This window comes from Limulus polyphemus, unplaced genomic scaffold (genome assembly GCF_000517525.1).
Source record: "Limulus polyphemus unplaced genomic scaffold, Limulus_polyphemus-2.1.2 Scaffold24, whole genome shotgun sequence".
NCBI classification, from domain to species: Eukaryota; Metazoa; Arthropoda; class Merostomata; order Xiphosura; family Limulidae; genus Limulus; species Limulus polyphemus.
In genome coordinates, this window is record NW_013665634.1 from 1161842 (window position 1) to 1185199 (window position 23358).

A 23358-nucleotide genomic window follows, 5' to 3' on the forward strand; every position below is an offset into this window, starting at 1 on the left:
AAAAAAAAAAAAAAAAAAACAGGCTTAGTATGTTTGCATAATGTTTGTAGCCAAACTCTCCTTTACCTGCTATTTTTCTTCCATATATATAACTACTGTTGTTTTTGTTCCAGCCTTGAATATAATGCAAGCATATATAAAACAACAACAAATATATTTCATAAGTGAAGTGAGATTTGTACAAAAGCAATGTAGGGGGTGGGGAACCAGTTTTAACCCACATTAGTCTTCTGGGGTTTTCACAGATCCCAGATATTTTGTAAACATCAGTGCCAACCGATGAAAGCACATGCATGTTTGTTGTTCTCTGTAGTTTCAGTATTCAGTTAGTTTGTGTTAAATTGTTACACTTAGTTTAGGTGGTAGAAAAAGAAACACGTTGTCATATTCAATGTTCATTTATTGATTAATAAAGGAAAATATTTTGAGTGTTAGTGTTTTTCAGTTACAGAATTATAGTTTATTATTATTTAAATATTTTTAACTGAATTTTTTTATGATATGGTTCACTCGGACCTCGGTAGAGTGACTATAGACAGTTTTTCCAGAAGATTAATGCAGGGTTAATAGTGGGTTATGTACAAGTTGTAAGCATTAATTTGTTTGCTTTTTATGAAAACAAGATATGTATATAGTTACCAAACAAGGTAGAAATTATGCTGTAAATTATCTATTTTTAAAAAAGTATTGCTAGTTTCATAATATGAATTATAAAATTTAATGTGGTGCTACATCTTGCACATTTTAATGCAAAACTAATAAATGATTTTTTTCTTATTGTTTGATAACAGGAAATGAGCCATGGCCACCAGGATGTTGTCTTAAGTTTACAAATGGTCATCACCTGGGCCTTGAGGACCGAGCTATAGTTGAACCCTTGCAACCTAAAGAAGCGGCTGATGTGTCCATAGAAATGATGAGTCCAGATCGGCCAGGTATTTATCAAGGCCAATGGAGGATGAGCACAGCAACTGGACAGTATTTTGGAGGTAGGTGCACAAAGCTATTATAAAATTACAATGTAACACTACATCCCTATAAAGTCCTCTTTTTTTTTTATTGTTATTAGTATATGTACGCTATGCCCTTGAGAAATCTTGCATATTTTTTCACCCTATTTTGTCTTTCCATCCAACATGTATTTATCTCTGAGGTAGTTAAATAGTGATTTGTTCACATTTGATTGCAAATTAAAGAGGGGAAGAAAAATATAATAAACTTGTGTACTGTGGATCATATATTTTAGATAAGAAACATGTTTTATAAAATGATATACCGACTGAAGGTATCTAAGGAAAAGGATAAAAAATGAAAAACGTTTTGTTTTCTTTAAGGTTTTTAGCATAGTTTTATTTTATTGAGGTTTTTTTTGTCTTAAACTTCTTATAAACATGTTGGTATAATGTAGATTGAGAAATTTAGCTTGTATGTATGAGTTATGTAAGGTCCCTTTGTATTTAGCATGGTTATGATACTGCTTAAAATCTGTAAACTGACTTAAAAACTACATGTTTTTAATGAAGATATTAAAAATATGTAATACATCTTTGTCTGACTGATGGCCCAGCTGTGGGTCGTATCCAACTCCAAAACTTTTCATCTGGGCCTTCTACTCATTATTAATCATATGTTAAATTTATGCATGAAAAAAAGTTAATTCCCAAATAAATTTTAATTGGAAAATCCCATTGTAGTCCATCTCTTCCTAGCTAAAAGGTTGGACTGATCGAATACGTTATGGTTAAAACTCAAACTTGATTTTTAGAAAGAAAAGACATTTGTTAATTTACTCTGCTTGTATTCCATGTAACCTGCTAATACTTTGATAGTTTAATCTGAATTTTCAGTTTGATGTTAACCAAGAACATATGTTTAGTTGAATAATTTTGCACTTTTTTACAGAAGTGATTTGGGTTATAGTTACAGTAGCAGAGGGAGGAATCCTCAGTCTAACTCAACAAATGGATGCCTTCTGCCATCTAGGTCAGCCTCCATGGAGTGTTCCAATTCCAACAAATCCATTCTCTAGTATGTACTTATCTGTTATGTGATAGTGTACATACATCTGTTTTTATATAGAAGTGCATGTTTAAGGGCAGAAAGATCTTTGTTCTTTGATTTAATATCTGAACAATTGGCATGACTTATTTCTATAGAGCTCTTATTATTACTATTTTTGTAACACTTTTAGCAACAGTATATTTCTCTGAATTATTTAGAACTCTTAATTGTGAACCTTTTCACTATGATGTGCCCTGGCATGTGTCTAAGTCTTCTGTGCAGGCATTTTCTTCAGTGATGCAATTGAGCGTATGTTGAATTAAGGAGTAAAACAACCCTCAAAGACTGCATGGCCATCTTCAGTGATGTTGAAGAAGAAATAAACACAAAGGTTCTGTATGGACTTTATACAGGTTAATATTGTAACCGAAGTTGATACCATCCTCTACTGTGCACATATAAATGTTTGGAAATGTTGGAAGGCATATATTGGTTTGTACACAAGATATGGATTCTGGATGAAGGCAATTCAAACTGGAAAACAAAAGTAGATCTAAGTCTGCCTTCATCACTTAAGAAGGATTATATAAATTCTGCTTTATACTTTTCAGCCTGTGTAATGTGTTTGCTTCTTTCGAGAGGCTGGTGCAATGTACGTTTGGAAGACTGCAATGAAAGAGATTTCTCATCTGTGTGTATGAAATAGTTACTATTTGTTGCAGCTCGGAGTAGTATTCCAGTGCATCAAGGATGTTCGCTTGAAATTGAAACCTGAAAAATGCACACTCTTAAATGTTGAAGTGCAGTTTCTTGATCAAATTGGTGGTATAGTTGGAGTGTCCACTTATCCTGCTGAAGATTACAGTGGTCCAGGACTGGCTCTTAACTTCTAATAAATGAGAAACATGCATGTTACATTTTCAATGGTTCATGGGCAAAATGGCTACACACTTGTCTGCACTGACTAAGGTTGATGCATGCTTTGTATGGATATTGGAATGTGAAGATGTATATTCCAGTCCTTGAAGTGTGCCTTGGTGGAACATCAATTGTGGCTTATCTTTGTTATTATTGTCCATTCATCCTGGATACAGATGCAAGTGATAGTGGAATTGGTGTTGTTTTGTTGTAAGTTTGGGAAGGCATGGAGTAACTGATTTGGTATGCAAGTTGTATGTTGGTTTCTCATGCGAGCGCTGATACTGTGACAAATAAGAACTGCTCTTAGTTGTAGAAGTTACCAGACATTACCACAACTATTAATATGGTAAGAAGTTCACCATTTATGTTGATAATATGTCAGTGAAATTACTAAAGACTGTTAAGTTTCCTGAAGGTATGATTGTATATTGGATAACAATATTGAAAGATTATGACTTTTTTACACAATACTACCAAGGTCGGCAGTGTTGAAATGCCACTGGATTATCTTGCCAACATGTGAGGTCATGTCTTTTTCTTTGAATGTTTTAATCTTGAACAACATGTAACAGTTAAAGCCATTGCAGCAACAATAACAATGAACCATATGAGCAGCGACAATTCTTTTGTATGGAAACCACAAATGACCAGTCATGAGCTCTAGAAACAGCATCTGAAAGGACCCTGACCTATCTTGGGTGCTACTTGACATGCAGTAAAGTAGTTTGTGCTTGTTGCAAACAGGCGAGCATAGTATGGATGAATGTAATATTTGGCATAGTAACCTGACAACTGCTCTCGTTGGGAAAATTGCACCCTAGACAACTCTCTCCCTCATCCATATCTTATTATATTTCATATAACTGACTAAAATAGGAAAACAAAACACATTTCTTGTATTTCATAGAAGAATGAACTGTCTAAAACTGTTTAAGTAGGAGAAAATAACACAGGTTTCATGTTAATAACACAGGTTTCGTGTTAAATTTTGTTTATTGTAATAAAATAAAAATGTTGAACTACGCAAAGTTATATAATGTAAGTTCACAAAACGTCCAACAAATTGTAGTTTTGTAGGGGAAATTCAGGATTTTTTTTTACATATTGCCTTGTAAGGCTAAGAACTTAAAACTTGTATGCTGTTAAAATATGGATTATTAGCCACAATTTTACTAACTGGTATAACATAAACAAAAAAGTACTTGAATTCAAACTTGAACGTAAGTCACTAAAACCTCATGACATGCACAGTAAAGGATAGCCAGGGTAAGAAGGTTAAACAGTTTTAGATAATTCATTCTTTTATAAAGATAAGAAATGTGTTATTTATTCCTATTTTAGTCCATTATATTAATATAAGAAGATATGGCTTCAGGGGTAATTTTCCTGTGGGGGCATTTGTCCTAGAACCATTTGGTATATGTACAGCCGGCTGGAAATGTAGGGTGGCCTGTTGTACTGTAATATGAACCAATGAGATGTGATAACCAACATGTGAAGCAGCTAGTGGCTTCCAGAGCTCTAAGGCAGAAAATGCTTTAGACTTTGCATAATGTTAGGATGAGAGAATGTTATGTGCTTGTAAAATAATGAAATTTGCTGACTGGTAAAATGTTAGCATGGGCTGGCATAGTCAAAAGTCTGGTTTACTGTAGCTGCATGTGCCTTGTACCATATAAATCTATGTGAATGAAATATTCGCCAGCACTCAGGTCAGATATGCTGTGACGTCATAGTGGTGAGCACATTCTCCATGGGTGAAGTAAATTATGGCATGTGTACCATATAGTCCATATCCAGAAAACTTTTTCCAGGATAAGGTCAGGTCATAGTCGAATTGATTTTGACATTTAACTTTATTGTTTGTTGAACTTCTAACTCATCACATGTTGTTGACAAGGGTTTTCAATCTTAATTTGTTAATGGATCCATAATTCTAGTGAATTACCTGGTAGTCTATTACATTCACGAGAGGACAAAGGTAAACTGCCCATTAGTTTTAAAGACTTCATCCCAACCTGCCAGCATGAAGTAACATTGTGGGTGGTGATGTACAGTTCAAGTGTTTGCCTGATCAAAAAAAAGACTGAACTACTTAGTCCTAGAACTCAACAAATCTTTTAAACTCTGTTGTTTCTATAAGGAGTTATGTAACAGTGCTTATGTCATAGCTGAAATAGCTACTAATTTTGTCCTTTCATGTTTAGTATAGAATACTTTTGTATGCAGGCATATTCTGATTTCTTTTTTTTCTACGTTTTTGTATAGGTCTGCATATATTTAAGACATTTTTGTTAATTGGATATTAAAAGGTCCTAAACATGCGCTAATCCTTTTATACATGCTGCAACTTACATCTAAAGCTAGAACGTGTGTTTTTGTGTGAACTTGTAGGAAGTTTGCCTGTTCAAACAATTAAAGCAGCATCTTCTAGAAAGTGGTTTGAGGTATTAGAACTGAATGTACAGTAGTACCACGTTAAAGATTTTGCTGGCTGTAAAAATGGGATACCCACACTAGCCTAGATCGCTTTTGTTGCTTACTTCTATCTCTCTTGTCTTGATGTTCGAATGACTCCTTTTCATCCCAGCACTGGTAAAAGTCCCAACAGAAATTGTAAGCTAGCCAATAAGTAAAATGCACTACATATCACTAGTATATGTTCACTTTTGTTCTTTCTTTGGTGTCAGTGTTTGACATATTCCGTGTGTAACATTTCCCAAATCTGTATTCTCTAGATACTTTAGACTTGGATGTTGGTGTACTTGGATACCACACTTAATGATTTTGTATTGGAGTTTTTACAGATTATGGTTTTACACCATTATTGGTAAATGCGAATGCTTTGTTCAAGCCATTATTCAAGGTAGTAAGCATAAAATCTGGATTTTTATCCTATGAAATGTATAACTTGTTTTAATGGATATAACTACAATATATAGGTTTTTCACAACAAATTAGTATATGGATTATGCAAGTTTAAATATCGCGAGTGTTGGTTTACATATAATAGTCCTTCTTGGGCAGCAACTTTGGACTTTTCATAGAAGGAACAGAATAAAATTAGAAGTATTATGTACATAAGATAGAACTATTTAAGGTAATGTTTCCAATGATGTTGGTAAATAAGGGTACTCTGCTTTAGCTGGAGTGCAAGCCTACTATGGTCCAACTTGGAACATTTTTTTTTCTCTTGGTGATTATCTTAGTTTTTCTGTGATTAATAATAATATAGAGCGAAGGTTATGTCTCTATTAAATTATTGTATTTAATAACATTTAGATTCTTCTCTAAAGCATAAAATTTACACTATTTTTAATAAGTGTAATCATTTCAGTCATGTTTACCTGTACTCAGAATATTTATTCATTTCCAAGTGTTCTTGTATTAAAAGCATTCTGCATTTTGTATTGAAATACTAAGTGTTTATAGTAATGAAGTGAACTACAGTAAGCAAGTTTTATTTTTATAACTTCTGTAAAATATTCTAGTCTCACCATCACAACATCCCATGGATAGAGAATCTTTTCCAGCACATGTTAATGAATATTCAATTAGTTCTCCTAGTTTGGCATCATCACCAACAAAGTTTTTGTACAACTGTTCAAGCAGTCTCCCATCATCTCCTGTCAGAAGTACATTTCTTGAAGTAAGTCACTTTGGTTTTGTTCAGTTCGAAAATACATTGTTGTTTTTATCTATTATTTTTGTGCAGCTTGCAGCTATAAGATATGTATACATTAAAGAAGAATTTTATATATATATTATTGCATTTCAAAAAGCACAAGTTCTAGGATTAATACACATTTCATAAGTACTATCCTGTGAGGTGCATTTTCCATTAGAAAAGTGACACCACTCGGTTTAATGTTATCAGAAAAGTCAAAACTGTTCTTGTCAATAGTTTTTGGTGACTTGGATAGAAGAGCAGAAACTACTTTACCCAAAGAACCTAGATCACTGTGTTCAAGAATGAGAAAAGGTGTAACTTTGTAGTATTTGGTTGAAGCTTTGATGACTGCTGGTTGACTTGTGCCATAGAACAGTATTGCTAACTTGTAGGGTCCTGATGGTATATACTTCACAACAAGTATAGTGCACTTCACTAAAAGAATGACATTTAACTCAAAGTGTTACATTATTTTTCTACAAGAAGTTTCATACGAAAATATTAAACATTTTGGTTTATAGTGGTGGATAAGTGAGGAAACATACTTAACTTAGAAATATATACTTGGGATAACAAAGACAAACATTTGGATTTGCATAACCTCAAGTAATTGCCATCATTAAATCAAATTTGGTGATGAGGAACCAACTTTGAAATGGCAGAGTTTGAAGATGGCCTGAATATATAATGAAGAAAAATATATTACAAATTTAACATACTAGTAAATATACAATGTTTTCACAAGTTTTTGTTAAGTTAATTTGTAGAGTACTGGGAACATGATTTAGATTTTAGGTATTTTCGTATCTGTTTGTTACATGTATAAATTTTAATGTATACCTAAAGTATTCTAAATGCATTTGCAAGACTGTCCTTTGTATTAATATAATTTTCTGTCCATACTAATATAACAGCATATACAAGTCCTGACAAAACATTGACATACTAATAAATTGAAGCAATCTTTAAAATTTTTGAATATTTATAAGCTGCTCTGTAAGAGTAAGCTTGTTGGAGCTCTATTATATATGAAGAACCTGATGTTGATTTAGCTTTTTCCTCTTTTTTTTTATTTAATTTAATTTTTCAAGCACTTATTGCAAGCTCTATAACTCGCATTTTCCATTTGTTCAAATTGTTAAATTAAATGATACTAGATATCCTCCTTGGATGTCTGTGACTATTATGTATGATTAGGCATATGCAATGACTTATTTGTTTAAAGGGATGATAATCTTTTAACTAATAACAAATATTTGAAGCTTAAGGTGCTTGTTAGAGGTCAAACTGCTGATCATAAGGCTAGGTATTTCAATAAATTTTTTGAGGATGGGAACTTTGTGCACATGCCAGTTGGCAGTCCATTGATAAACAAATGGGTAGAACTTGGAAAAGTAATGCTAATATTACACATGCACAGACAGACAGATATACATGTGTGTGTGTTACTGATCCTGATGGTATTAATAATACTTTTAACAATTCTTTCTCTGGACAGTGTGTAACTCCTACAAACACTGAATGTCAGGATAAGCCTGCAGCTCAGTCTCTTTATCTTCCTTCTTTAAACTAAGACTAAAACTCGTGTAGCCATTAAGGTACTCTCAAGTGCTTCATCTGCTGGATGGAATGATGTATTACCCTCAGTGGTTGAATCTACTTCTGATCCCATTATTGATCTCTTAACTGAACTTGTTAATAATGTATAATGTGTGAATTACATAGTATTGCTTAATAAGTGTACTCATTACTGTATATGCAGTATTATTTGTAATATTCTAAAAACCTATCTGGTTAATAGGCAATGTTGCACTACAGTTTGTGGTATAATGTCCCTTTTCTCTACTCTTCTTTGTGGATTTCCTCACGACTCAAACCTTGGGCCTCTCTTGGTCATTATTTATGTAAACTGTTTACTTTCAGTATGTCCAAGTGACACTTTTAACCTGTAAGCCAACAATGTTATTAATATTCAGGCTAATACTCTTGCTGAATATTTTAGAATTGTGAATTATGTATTGTTAAGTATTGCAGTTTGGCTTCTTGACAACTGCCTGGATCTACATATTAGTAAGTCTCAATATATGGTTATATCTAGAGAACTGGTCAATGAGGATTTGAGTTTTAATAATGTTCCTCTGCCCCAGTTGATTCAGTAAAGGTTCTGGAAGTTATTATTCAATAAAAAAAAATCTTGGAAGAGATGAACAAATTGTAATGGTTTCTAATACATTTGACAGAGTGATTTATATTATGATGAGGTGTAGGAGGGTTTTTCCACTTCAGGTACTTTGTCAGATCTATTATATTACTTTTTATAGTCAAATCACTTCTTGTTTAATTGTTTGAGGCTCCACTTTGGTGCATTAAGACTGAAGCAGGTCTTTAGGCTCATACTGGAGCTTCCTTACTGCACATCTGTTTCTAACAGATTCAAGGAATGTGGTCTCACTATTTACCAGGCTCTACTATTTCATCTGTGTTTCCAAAGGTGCCAGCATTTTGTAATCCTGATCTGAGTTTGTTAATTTTTTTTCTAGTGAAAGTTCTTATTCCTTTAGTCGCTACAATCTATTTTGCTGTCCATGAATTGTTCTGTTCTAAGTTCTGAGTATTTTTATCATTTGGCTCCTGTTATTTTAAATCATTTATTTGAATTTAGATGATTAGTTTACCCCCACTTTTAAGTTATTTAAATTAAATTTCTATACTTATGTTTTCAAAACTTTCTCTATTTTATTTTAAATATTATGTAAGTTCTTTTATTTTTGGTTAGTTATCAATAATGTGTAAAATAATGAAATGTTAAACAGCTGAGAAAAACTATTTCTCATTATGTCTATCCAGATTGAAGTACATAATTGCTATGTTGTACTCTTTCAAATGGCTCAATTATTATTTTGTTTGAAGTTAGGTTTTACCTTCCTCTGTGAGATGGGTTATTTTCTATTTTCATTGAACTTTATTTACATCCAAATACTGAAAATTTAATTTAATATTGTATTTTTAGGCACCAACAGTGCCCCAGCTTTCTTCATCCCTACCATCATCTCAAATGCAAAGCAGGAATGAGAATGCCCCAGAAGATATGATAATATGATGTAACTAAAAGATTTAAAACTATTTTATGATATATTCATGTTTTAATACAACATGAATATGAGTGTGGGTGTGTTTTAGAATCTGTGTAAGGGATATAGCAGTGTTTGATAGAAAATGTTTTCTTGTGTTCATTTTCTCTTAATCATTTAAGTTTATAAGCATTTGCATACACTAATTAATAGAAGGATATATAATGCTATAATAATCTAAAATATGAAAGGAAATAGTTGTTTATATAATTTGAATAAAAAAAAAGTGAATTTTTCTAAGAAGATATTAAGGACTGAAAACAAATTTGCCCATTTACCATCATATAAATTTTTTTTACTTGGAAAACTTGGTACATGTATGAGAAGTGTTTTTAAAATGAATTTCAGTTTAAATAATATTAATGGTTTGCTATTCTAGATGGTTGAAACTAACAGCCTTTTTATTTTGTGTTTTAAAGACGTATATTAAGTTCTTTTAATCCTGTGCCAGTTTTACTTGTACTGTATATTTTCAGAGTAATTATTTAGTACAAAAAGCATCTTTTATTTTACAGGAGTTTCTTTGATAATGAACCTCTTCCTCACTTCAAGATTTATATATTTAAAGCTAAAATATTGCACTGCTTAGTAACTTTGATGAATAGAATTTTAGTGATGAACATTTTTTTCCAAAAGCATTATAATTCTTATAAGCAAAAAGAATGACATAGTTTTTAATCATATAGTACCTCTGCTTTACTCCATAATAGCCAGAAAATGTAAATGTTATAATGGATTGTTTTGAATAGAATGTTTCATAGGACAAAACGTACAAAATATACACTCTACAAGGTTTTACATCAAATTGTTTCATAGGTTTTGTAAAAGTACTTATTAACTTTGAGATAAATATAAGAAGTTACACCTTTCCTTTTTATTTACATTATGAAAATAATACAAGAAATTTAAATGTACATTTTGAATAGCATTTTTCTAGGTGTCTTAAATTAGTTTCATATCTTCGTGATACAGTTATTTTGACCTTAGTTAGCATATTGCATTACCTGGGTAAATCCAGTTTAAATTTTCTTTATACAAAATACTGGTATAATAATGATTGTTCATTCTCCAAAATTATTACCATGTTTTTGTGTTTTTCTTAAAATAAAAGTCCAACAGAATCTAAGCTAGAAAGCAAAATTAACTGCTATCCTTGCAGTATTGTAAAAACTTGTCTATCACAAACCATAATTTGAGTTTGTATGTGATGTTAGAGTTAATTGAAAGAATAGTAGTTTTTTTTTAATAATGAAACTTTATAGTTGAACCACAATACTTTTGTTAGACATCAGAATTGTAATGAATAAATGCTTGTTTGCTGCCACATGAAATGCACAGTTGTATAGTATATTTAAAATTTGGTTCTAAGCATTTACTGTACAGGATGAGTTTGTGATGATGTTTTTTTAGAATTTAATAAAGATACTTGAATTTTTCAGATTTTTAAATCCAAAAGGCAATATAGTCTGGATAGTGTTGACCATGTTTTAATTATTCATGACACCTTTTTTTGGTTGCAAATTATGGTATAAATTATCCATGTCAAATACAACTAAATTAATCCACACCATATTATTTACAGTACATATGTTATTGTGCTATTTGTAAATAGTGGTTTTTATACATATTTGTGTTATTTTATTAACTTGAATTAACAGAAATATAGTAAAGTTTTATTAATAATTTCAATGGTAGTTAATGAAAACATTTTCACTTTCACATTAATTACATGTTTCAAATTATGTTATATACTGTATATTAATTCCTTTATATAAAGAGTGACTTGTTTAATGGCCTAGTGCTATGCATATTGGAGTGATGATCCAAGAATCTTGTGTTTGAGAAATGGTTGCTACAAAACATGATTTACCCTTTCAGTTGTGGGTGCATTATAAGAGTGATAGTCAATTTCACTATTCTGGTTAAGAAGAGTTACTTCAAGTGGCAGGTGTTACTGTCTGCCTTCCATCTGATCCACAGTTCAAAATTAGGGTTGGCTATGCCTGAACCATAGGAATCTCTGACCCGGCTGTTTACCCAATTATTTGCCTATGGTGATCCTCAGGTGAATAAATAATGCAATAGTGAAACTTTTTCAGAGATGCCTAAACATTTTATGGTGATAAATTATAAGCTGTAAAGTACTTCAAAGGTTGAATTATTTCTATAAGTTAAAACAGGCTCAGTAACTTAATATATATCTTAGTATGGCTTGATTTCGGGTTTATAAAACAGATGAGTAGCATAGAAATGAAAAATTCACTAAGTATAGATCCTTAATTTAATACTGCATTTTGGATCTGTTTAATACTGAGTAATTTTCATACATTTCTTAAGTATTTTGAATACTTTTTGATTTTTTTGTTTCTAAGAATTTACTTGATCATTGAATATTTTTCCACAGAAACTTTTATGTCATTTTGTTCATCCAACAGCAACTTTTAAGTTTTGAGATATTTTTCTTTTTGATTTTAAATAACGTTTTTATGTTAAAGCCCTTGAAGTATGCATGCACTGTCTCTTGGCAAACTTTTTGTACTGAAAACCTTTTGCAGAAATGGAAAGTGCAATTAAGAGCCACTGCATCATAAAACAACAAAACGGAATGGATATGTGGCTTTACTAACTAGACAATTTTGAACATTTTATTTATTTTAAGCTAATGCCAGGGTAATGTGGCATTGATAGTAATATACTTAAGAGCTGTGCTTTAAAACACAGCAGGATATAGGGAAGACAAGATTACTGATTTGTATAGTTCTCCATGAAGTATATTGGAATTGATGCTTGCAGAGAATGTTGTGCTTTTAGCAAGTTTTTCAGGAACTTCAGTAAACTTGACAAGAGTAAAATGTGGGAAAATGAGACATGAAAGAAGATACAACCCTAAGTATATCCACATTAGGAATGTACACTACTTAATGCTTAGTATAACAACATTAGTAGCCTGAATTGGTGCTGTTTCCAATGGAATTTATATCTAGAAACGGCTTTTCTAACCCTACATTTCACATGGATCTAGCGTTTATTGTTACAACCTGTGGACTGTTTGAGACAACATAAATTTTTGGTGGTAAAACATTATATGAACTGTAACGTTATAATAGTGCTAAAGGAAGCCCCCTACATAGTTAGTCTTGAGAGGTGTGAGACCTTACATTGCTATAGACTATTAAAGTTGCACATGTATTGATAGAAGCAACTGTTGAATGCTTTGGAAGGGTTTGTGGAGTGGGAAGCAAGAGGATTTTCTTGGGGATGCAATCCAACGTAAGATAAAGGAAAAGTGTCATCAGGATTCATCATTTTTCCCTTCCAACACCACATAAACAGAATGTATTTATACATCTGATTAGAACGAGGATTCTGTTGATGAGATCGATGTAGATGAGTTGATAACAATACTGTAGATCCGTTTGAGTGCTGGACAGGTTACTTACAACTAAGGTGTACTTCAACTATAAATAGCTGATATCTTGCCCAATCTTTCTGTACATGGATCAGGAGTTAATTTAGGGCAGAGGCATTTTACAAGAATAAACAGATTGGATAAATAAAGGCCCGATACTGTGCATGGCTGTAATGGTGACATATTTTATGTATTTAAAAACATGTAGAGCACATGTCTACAATTTAAATCGCAAATATTCAACTTTATTTTTAACATGTACTTCAAGATTTATCTTGGATAACGTGTTTTTAAATGACCGTATAGAACTGGATTTAATTTTTAACAATCTGTAACGTGTAGAATAAGAAACAGTTTTTTTAAGCTCATAATTAAGGTTGTGACGGTCATTTATCGATTATTGTTATAGTTAGTAACCTATATCTGCTGCACTTTTCGGGGAAGTCCTATGAAGGATAATTTATGTTTTGGTAGTCGCTGGGATCGATCCTGGGTCTTTAGGAGCTTCCTGAAGATAGCAGCAGATTAGCAGTAGAAAAAAAGGATAAAAGTTAACTGTTAGTATATATTTGTAGGTAAAATAACGGTTAGTAATTAATAATGAGACTTGGGTGATCGTATAGGCTACTGTTTGAAAAAAAAATATTTTTTCACTCTCACTGAATTGAAATTCTTATTCTCTATTAAAATTTATAAGGTTTCACCTAATTCCACATGCTTGAAGCAAGGTTAAAGCTAGAGTTAGGCCTAAACCATGTAATATTCTGAAAGTTGTGAATTTCTTAACATCAGTTTAATGTTAGATTTATAAAATTTTCATGACCAGGACAAATGCCTTGTTTTGAAGACTTGAGTATACTTGTACCATGGAGACTTCTCCTAACTGTAATTCGGTATGTTTCTATAATGTTTTTGCAATCATACTTCAAATAATCGTAATTTAATCAATATTTGTATTGTAAGCTGGAGCGTAGCCAGGATATGAAAGATGTGGAAGCATTCATTGGCCACCGAGCGAACGCAGTTCCAGCAAGGGAAAATAAAAAGTCCTTTTCTAATATAGATTGTAATTATCCACTTGTGTTTTAGCACAATATTGCTGTCGACGACTTGCCACAGCCCTTGATATTGTTGGAACCAAATCAACTTTGGAAGTGGCACAGCGGTATGTCTGCAGATTTACAATGCTAGAAACCGGGTTTCGATACCCGTAGTGGGCAGATCACAGATAGTCCACTGTGTAGCTTTGTGCTTAATTACAAACAAACAAAGGTTTCCACTGTAGTAGTATTGTTGATAAAGGATTCAGTGGGTTCAAAATCTGGGGACCGGTCACCAGTGTAACAATCAATAAAAAAAAAAATGTTTGATCTAGTATTGCTTCTTACTTTTACGCATCCATTCTTTTCCAACGTTTCTAGGGCAACGACAGCTTATGATCTAAGAAATGCTCCGAGTGAGTCAGGTTGGATAGCTCACCGAAATTCACAGTTTTTTTTTTGTTTGTTTTTTTTTGTATCGTCCTTTTTGTCTTTGCGTCTATATCATTTCATAAAGTCCCTTTGAATTATAGAAGGCGCTTTGCTGAGTAGTGGTCTGAACGGCGGCCATTTTTTTACAAGCGGTTCCCTGCAATCACGAAAAATTACTAAATTCAAAGAATATGCCCTGCAGTGAGTGTAAGCCGCTTGAGGAACATATTTCTTAACAATAGCCTTTACACCTATTTGGACATCTGCCTCGTTAGCTATCTCGTTACAATCTTGGTGCCCCATTTTGTTCACTTCTGTACTACAGTTATCCAGTTCTCCCAAGAAGGCTTATACAAGAGACTAACTTGTAATGCTGTAGACATTCTTATTACTTAAAAATCCTTATATTCAGTCGCTTCATAAGCATTAAAAAATAATAATGTCTTTGATCAGACGATTAAATCAAAGATGTGCTTACAGGGCTCAAAATTAATTTAAAGTATTATACTACGTATATAAATTGCTATAAGAATTTTTGTTTCTCATCGTCCAGTTGAACTGACGAATTCTAGTACGGAGCGAAAAACTTCTTGAGCTTCCATTATTTTTTTTAGGGTTGGGGACATTCTGATTATTTTTAGTATTTCATTTAAAAATAATTGAAAATAACATTTGTAAGGTATAAAAGTATCGCTGTTCTTGGTCCGGAATATCGTTGCCTGTATTACTTTTTCAATTAACAAGTTGAATTTGATTAAATCAAAGGAAATACCGTAGAAATCTATGTTAATGTTATACTATACGAAGAACTGTCACTGTTGTACAGCATGCATTAACTATACTGAGGAGGTAAAACTTGTGGTAGTCGCCATGCTAAATGTGTTAATTATTACCTTAAACTAGTTAGAGTATAAAGGTGTAGATGTGATAGTTTTGGAAAGCTCGTGACATACAGCAAAAGTATTAATCTCATAACCGTTAACGAGAAGATTGTTGAATTTACCACAAAATTTATATGGTAGGAGAAACGAGAGTTTAAGTTCTGTCCACGATGATTCGAAATATTGATCCTTATTCTATTGCATATTTTCAGATAAAGTGGTAAACATTTTAATTAAACTTATCTCAACTGTTTATGTTGTTTGAGTTCTGTCCACGATGATTCGAAATATTGATCCTTATTCTATTGCATATTTTCAGATAAAGTGGCAAACATTCTAATTAAACTTATCTCAACTGTTTATATTGTTTAAGTTCTGTCTACAATGATTCGAAATATTGATCCTTATTCTATTGCATATTTTCAGATAAAGTGGCAAACATTCTAATTAAACTTATCTTAACTGTTTATATTGTTTGAGTTCTGTCCACGATGATTCGAAATATTGATCTTTATTCTATTGCATATTTTCAGATAAAGTGGCAAACATTCTAATTAAAATTATCTGAACTGTTTATATTGTGAAATGAAAAGTTTTTAACCTCAAAATTAATTGTTGTTGTTGTTGAAACTTTTTAGCTTGAACATTTGATTAACGACTCTGCAATCGTTCCGAAGCCTACTTACCTAGTTGCTGATGTTGTAGAGGAAGTTGATTATGAAATCTGTTCTTATATTTAATAAAAATAAAAATACAAAGAAAATCAAAATATTCAGAATAAAAAACAGACACAATACGTACATATCTGAAAGAAAATCAACAAAAGTTTATGTACACTAACTTTAAAATGATCTTAATCTTACACAAGACGTACAAACAATGATACGACTTTTGCTTTTCTTATGCTTGTTATTAAGCACAAAACTACACAATAAATTAATAATGTTGTGACCACCACAGGGATTGAAGTCCGAATTTTAGATTTACAAGTCCTCAAGCCTGTCTGTATCTGGGATACAGAACAACTATAAGCATGTATTCGGGTACACTCAATCTAATATTCAGAGGGCAAAAGCAATTTAAAAAAACTGGTTAAGCCTCACTAATTTCTCAAACTTATGAGAATCGCGTCATAGAATTAATATATATCCTACAAAATCGTAACTGATTTTATACTTGCTAAAAAGTAGTATTGACTGTTATAATGACAATTCCGATCGAAATAGTATTACTGAAACACCTTCTCATGGGTGGTCTGTTTTGTTTTATATTCGGGCAAACAGATTCCTTAGACCAGGATCTTGTGAACGTAATAAATCTTCTTGTAAAATAGTGTTTTGTTTGGTTGGCCCAAAATGTACATGAACATTTAAAGTAACGTACAACCTGCTTTTATTTTCGAGTTGAGTTGACCAGAACTTGAGGCACTTCAACTCCAAAAGAGGATATAAAAATGTTGAGAATAGTTATAACGAAAATCATCCAGGTGAGGGTGTTGTTGAGTATATCGGCTCGACGATGGTTCCACTCTTTGTTGATGTTGAATCTGCTCTTCACCATCATAATAGCTCCTGCCGAAATCTACATGGATTAAATCAGAATAAATCGTTGTATTGTAAATCCAGTACATATCACGGTGAATTAACTACCTCAGAATCGGTTACATCGTTTTTTTTTATGTAAACACGTGCTTGTACACTAAAGTAGAATCTATATCAACGATTGGGAATTTTAAGATGGTAAAATGTCTTCAATATTTGGCTACCCAACTGTTTGCTTATGGAAGTATGGTATTTCTTTCACTACTCCATACAACATCCACGTAACACGAAAGATATACTAGTGGTTTGTACTTATGTTTAAATATGTATAACATGGAACTACAAACTTCACTCCAACAAGTACATGAACTAATGCTTATAATTAGCACAGACACATAAAAACATGCACAATGTATTATTTGAACCACGATCTTTAGTTCATCACGGGGGTTTGGGCTAGCTGGTACTGAAGTTACCCAAAACTGTGTCTTAACCTTTCATGAAGTTCCTGCACCCAACGAACAAAACTTACTCTTAAAGCTGGTTAACTTCATAAATACTACAATATGTGTGTGCCCACGAAGTGTAAAGTGCAGCCCCCTCAATAATTTGACTAGACCACCTCTCCCCCTTATTGGGAAGAGGCTAGTACCGCCGCTAGTTCATCATCAATCATAAACGTTATATTCGACAGATCTTAGTAATGCGCAATTTATAAATTTATTCAAACCTCAAAATAACTTATATTATTACACTTCATATGAATTTTAGAATAAAAAGTTTTATAAATTGGTTTTGGCTTGGAAAAAAAAAGGTACAAAAGAAAAACTGCCAAAGGATTTTAAATGTATTTGAAACTCTAACAAAGAAAACAAAACAAATAGACAACGATTATAAAACATCCGTGAATAACTATGTATCAAGGAAAATTCGTATCTATCATTATATTATACTGAATTTTAACTAAAATCGGATGAATTTTATTAAGTATATTTAACCAAACAGTAACTTAGATATACGTGATTTTTTTTTGACATAATCACTTTTATTTTGAAATCGTGGAGTGTCGAAGACAAAAATATAAAACCTGAATATAGATGACACCTTTTGATAACAGAAAGCAGAAAAAATAAAAACAGAATGTATAATTATGACCTTTGGTTTAAAGCGAAAGCAAATCTAATCTACAAAGAATATCACAATATCTGATATTTTATATAGTAATATAGCGGTCTAACTGAAAATACATTACAATGAGCACCAACCTGCAGGATGATGGATATGCTGATCAGGGTTAGCAGTAGGTGATAGAAATCATGACGTTGTCCTACTTGTAGCAGGTATTTCAACTGAGAGGCGTTGGCTGTGAGTAAGGCTATATCCAACATACCCTGACCGATTGTCTTCTTAGTAGCATACACCTGCCGGTCCAGGAAGATTGAGGCCCCAGTAATTCCTGGCTAAAATTAGTGAAGAACTCTTATAACTATGTATAAATATAAAATCAAATCTTACACAGTGTGCAATATTGAAAACAATTATCATTCGTCTTTCGGGAAAGGTTATCTGTTTTTAAACAGGTTTGCTTGTTTAATGCGCAAAAAAAGAAAAAATGTTAAGAAACCAGCACTTATTTATTTATTATTGTCTTATGACTGCAGTAACTGTCAGTATATTTCATGTAGTTTTTAGAAATTGTATATGTTGCTAAAAACAAAATAGATTTGTATTATAAATATGCTTTACTTAAAAAAGCAGTCAATATTTTGCAAGTCAATCTAGATGAGAAGGCTAAAATATGAAAAATTATATCCCTCTCGGAGCACTTGCTGGCTTGTGGAGGATTAGTGATTTGTTCTAATCTAGGCCTCTTCACCTAAATACAGGATATGCTGGTAGCCAGAGCGCCCGCTTTACAGGATAAAGTTTACAGTGACTTAATATTTCGTGCTGTTTTTATCAGTACAAGTTTCTTCACTGTGTTCTTTCTTAACTTTTTTTTTTCATTGGATAGATATGTATTCTTCGTTTCCAAGTATGGTTTGAAATTATGAAATAAGACAAAAACAATTATGTACTGCAACATAAGTTCACCCTCGTTTTTTTTTTTCAAAATTTGTCATTTTGCCATATGATATGCTCTTTCGACAAATCAGTAAAATCCTTTGTCGAATACAAAATAATCGATCTAGTTTGTAGTGTAACTAAAACTTCTAACTGCAAACTTTGATTCTAACTTTTTTATTATTTGTTTTACAAAGTTAACATATATTTTACTCTACTCGCTTTTACTTAAAACTTATCTAAGTTCTTGAATGATTTACTAAGTTTAATAATAGAAAGAACGATAAAACTTACACCATTCAGTACAGGCTGTACCTCTGTCATGGTAAGCTGAAAAATTTGTCTGAATCACACACCTTGAAATAAAGCGACGTGACCCAAATATCTTGTAGCGTATGAAAAATGGGTAGTACAATGTTGTTAAAAAACCTTATCGTACTTGATTTTTAGAAAAAACGCACATGCCAAATCCAGTTGTTATACAGCACAGATTAGCTCTGGCTATTCCTATAACAATAACTGAGACCCTTTTGAGAGCTGTGTAACGTTGAGCTTGCTGTTACCTTAGTTACTCCACAGCGTCCTCGAACGAAAGCGAAACAGAAAACCTGATTGTTTCTCATGCTTTGTATTGTTCGTAGTTTTCCCCCTTCGAGATGATATTCAGGGTTCTGTTATTAGTAGTAGTTAAAAGTACTTAAAACATTCAGAAAACAAAAAATTAAATGCATGAGGCGAAAAAGAAATTAAAACTGGCCTGTGAGTGTCATTATTTCTGTTTAGTAAACGTACTCCTTGCTTAAAAAAATATTGTGCTAAATTTTTTTGTTATTATAAGCCCTGTATACATTGCTGGTAAACTTAAGAATTTATAAATGTTATTCTACTGATAAAATGTGGAAAGCTTCTTAGGCTTTATTTCGTTTCATTGATGCTATTTACCATCAAAATTATCATTTTTTTTTCTCCACTAGATGCAGTAAAATACACGTGACAAATGTTATTATTTACTCACACAAATTCGGATTTTAGCAACTGGATATTACAGATGGACTTTCAATTACCTAATATTTTTATTAATATTTATAATGCAAGCTATAAAATTATTACAGAAAATATTTCGTGTTTTCCTTATCCTGCTTTTTACCCATTGAAGCTGATAATTCAGAGCAAGTGACATAAAGCTTTAAAAAAATAAAATATTAACTACAGATTAAAACAAATATTAACAATATTTTCAGAACACACGCATAAAGCTCGAAAGCAACTTATTCATTTCGACATTTTTTTTAACATATGATATAGTGGTAGATATTTACTATCTGAATATAGATTGATTAAACGATTATTAAACAACAGGAAGACTTTGATATTTAACAGATAATCAAGAATCTAAAACATTTCTTAATTGTTTATTGCATTTACACTTCTAAATATTACACATACAGACACGTGGCTCATGATATTTGTGTGTTCAATCTTCTTTGTGAATTACATAAACTGGTTTACTTTTATAGACCTGCGTTTTAGCCTTGAACTTAAACCTTCAATAAAATGGTTTGTGTTTTAAACAATACTTTTATGGTATTGCCTTTACTTTAGATGCCAAAGGCCAATCGCTGTAAGACATTATCACAAGGATTCAAGCTTTTGAAATCACTGTTTAGAAAAATGTTAAAACCTACAGTTGTTAGACCATATTATTTGATAAGTAGCCTTTATTCTTAATTGGAAATTCACCGTAAAATTATTTTTAGAAATGTATATTAGTAGTAGGAGTACTGGGTTTTTCAACTTGAATGGCATCTTATGCAACACAAGAATTAAATGGCGAGGTCAGACACTCCAAAGTTCAATTTCAGCCATATCTATTCCTATTTTAGAATTGCTTATCATAGTGGACGGAGAAGCAGTCAGCAGCATCTGCCGCCTAATTTTAACTGAATAGCAGAATTCACTGCCACTTTTATAACGCGCTCACAGGAGACAGTGCAGAAGGTGTTTAGCAGCATGTCGTGGGCTAGAACCTTTGGACCTTACGATAAATACCTCACCGCTAACTATTGGGTTATGCCTAGTTTTTCAGTTTATGAAAAGTATAAATTGACCTATCTATTTACCTTTGAGCTCCATAAAGAAAATGTTTTAAAGTTCAGAACCAATCTAGATGATTAAATTTACAATCTTCTATATTTCTTTCTTCAAATTTTAATTAAGGTGAATACCATGTGGCTGCTACTAAAATTACGCCAATTTCCTACCATGGTCACTTGTTTAGGTGACACGAGCTTTTGTTTGTTTGCCTGTAGTTAAGCACAAAACTACACAATGGGCTATCTGTGCTGTGCCCACCACGAGTATCGAAACCCGCTGTTTAGCCACTGGGGGGGGGGGCAACACGATCGAACATGATTTGTCTATAAGACCGATGAATGACACATTAATTTGTAATGTTTTCAATTAAAACTATTATAATGTTATAATTAAGTTGCAGTGAATTCGTTACTTTTAATGTTATTATCTTATCAAAGGTTTGTTTCGTTATTTATTTAATACATAAACTATGAATGACCGATCACTTAATCGTTTAAAAAAGTATTCTCCAAAATCAGTTATGAGTGATTAATGAGTGATTTGCAAGAACCCAAATAATAGAAGAATACTTACAGATATGTATACAGTATTGGAAATAATTAAGGAAACGCAGAGGTGATACATTTACATTACTCATAAACAACGAGTAACTGAACTAAATGGTCATTTTATCTTTGGTACTATACATTATGATAGGGAATACAAAAGAAAAGCGAACAAGTTCTACGGTGTGCTAGTATTTTGTGTGTGCTTTAAACAGAGCAATGCATCTTGTTTTTATGTTGTTATAACTTTAACATTGTGTGTATCTGAATATTGTTTCAGATGTCCTGTATTACTCCCCGCAGTTCAGTTAAGTATGGTTGCTGTTTCAACTTTCCATACAGTCATATCAGTACTTTGTTCAGGCCAAGCCATGGTTACGAATGTTCTTTTGGCATCTTTTTTCTCACGGGTATCACTTCACCATATTTGCTGATACTTGGGGTCACCGTTTTACTGGAAGGTGAACCCTGCCCAATTCTACGGAGATTTCCAACACCACTGTTTTTATTTCCCTTTTAGCTTTTCTGTAGCTATTATATGTTAACTGTACTACTGCTCACTTCTCTGTCATCGAACAAACAATCAACTTGAATTTGTAAACAATGCCTTATTCTAGATTTTCTCATCCCATTGTTTGACGTCTGATGCCCATTTCAGTCTTTTTGTTTTTGGTTACATTCATAGAAATCATTTTAATATAATTTGAATATGTATCTGACTGTGCTGGAGTAACATTCACAGCGTACTTACAAACTGGTGATTGACAAGGCCTCTACTGGGTTCTCGTGTATCACCTAAGGTATATACCCAATTACTTAACATCACATTTGCTGGGTTTGGGTTTACTGCCTTGAACTCTTTTTATTATCAACAGTACTAGTTACACACACCAACTTCATAAAAGGTTACCTTAATCAGAGTAGCCTTCACCGGCAAAAACTTTCTTTTCTTCCATACCTTTGTCATGTGACATTTCCATCCTGGGAGCCAAGATTGCATAATCCACACTACTGCTGAGGATAGTATGACTGACTGCATTATAGGCATTATGCTAGTTTTGTGCTGTCTGATTGGTATGACGACAACCAATCATAGTATAAACTATCAGCACGTGACTCTTCTCTGGTCTAGTGGATTTTATATCCATTTTATTCAGTGTTTTCATAATATTTTCCAATAGTGTAAAAGTCGTAAAGACTACGTAAATGTGAATTATGTTTTCTAATTTTAAAATTCTAGTAAAACTAACACCACTAAAACAAAGAAAGGAGGGATGAACACATTTGAAAGTACATATAAATTTTAAAAAATGAAGAATATGGCATGCGAAAAATAAGAATTATAATTAATATAATTCATTCTAAAGTTGAAATCAATTACTGGTTGAGGTTTATTAAACAATATTTTAGCAATTGAAGACAATTACGTTTAAACATTAATTCTACGTTTCATTCCCAAAGTATTACCGGTATTTCCTGAAAGCTTGTAGGAAAATGTGTAAAGGTGGCGCCACAGTCTGTTTTTGCAAGCGGTCTAGTTTCAGCCTTGATTTTTAAACACATTATAAAGTTGTAAACTAGTCTGGTGAGATTTAAAGCATTATTTGAAATTTAATGTTTAACTTTTGG

At 32.3% G+C, this 23358-nt stretch overlaps 1 protein-coding gene and 1 pseudogene across 1 annotated transcript in view; one reads left to right on the forward strand and one right to left on the reverse strand.

Moving 5' to 3' along the window:
- The window catches only part of LOC106458851 (uncharacterized protein C6orf106 homolog), a 20801-nt gene extending 9623 nt beyond the window's left edge, over nucleotides 1-11178 (forward strand). Inside the window, exons 3-6 of the mRNA XM_013918409.2 lie at nucleotides 792-989; nucleotides 1903-2028; nucleotides 6414-6571; nucleotides 9603-11178. Coding sequence (XP_013773863.1) covers nucleotides 792-989; nucleotides 1903-2028; nucleotides 6414-6571; nucleotides 9603-9692 — 572 coding nt within the window. The 3' untranslated portion in view covers nucleotides 9693-11178. The remainder of the gene's footprint in view (nucleotides 1-791; nucleotides 990-1902; nucleotides 2029-6413; nucleotides 6572-9602) is intronic.
- A 5161-nt stretch (nucleotides 11179-16339) lies between these two features.
- Nucleotides 16340-22777, reverse strand: LOC106458765 (annotated as a pseudogene).
- Between the last annotated feature and the right edge of the window lie 581 nt (nucleotides 22778-23358).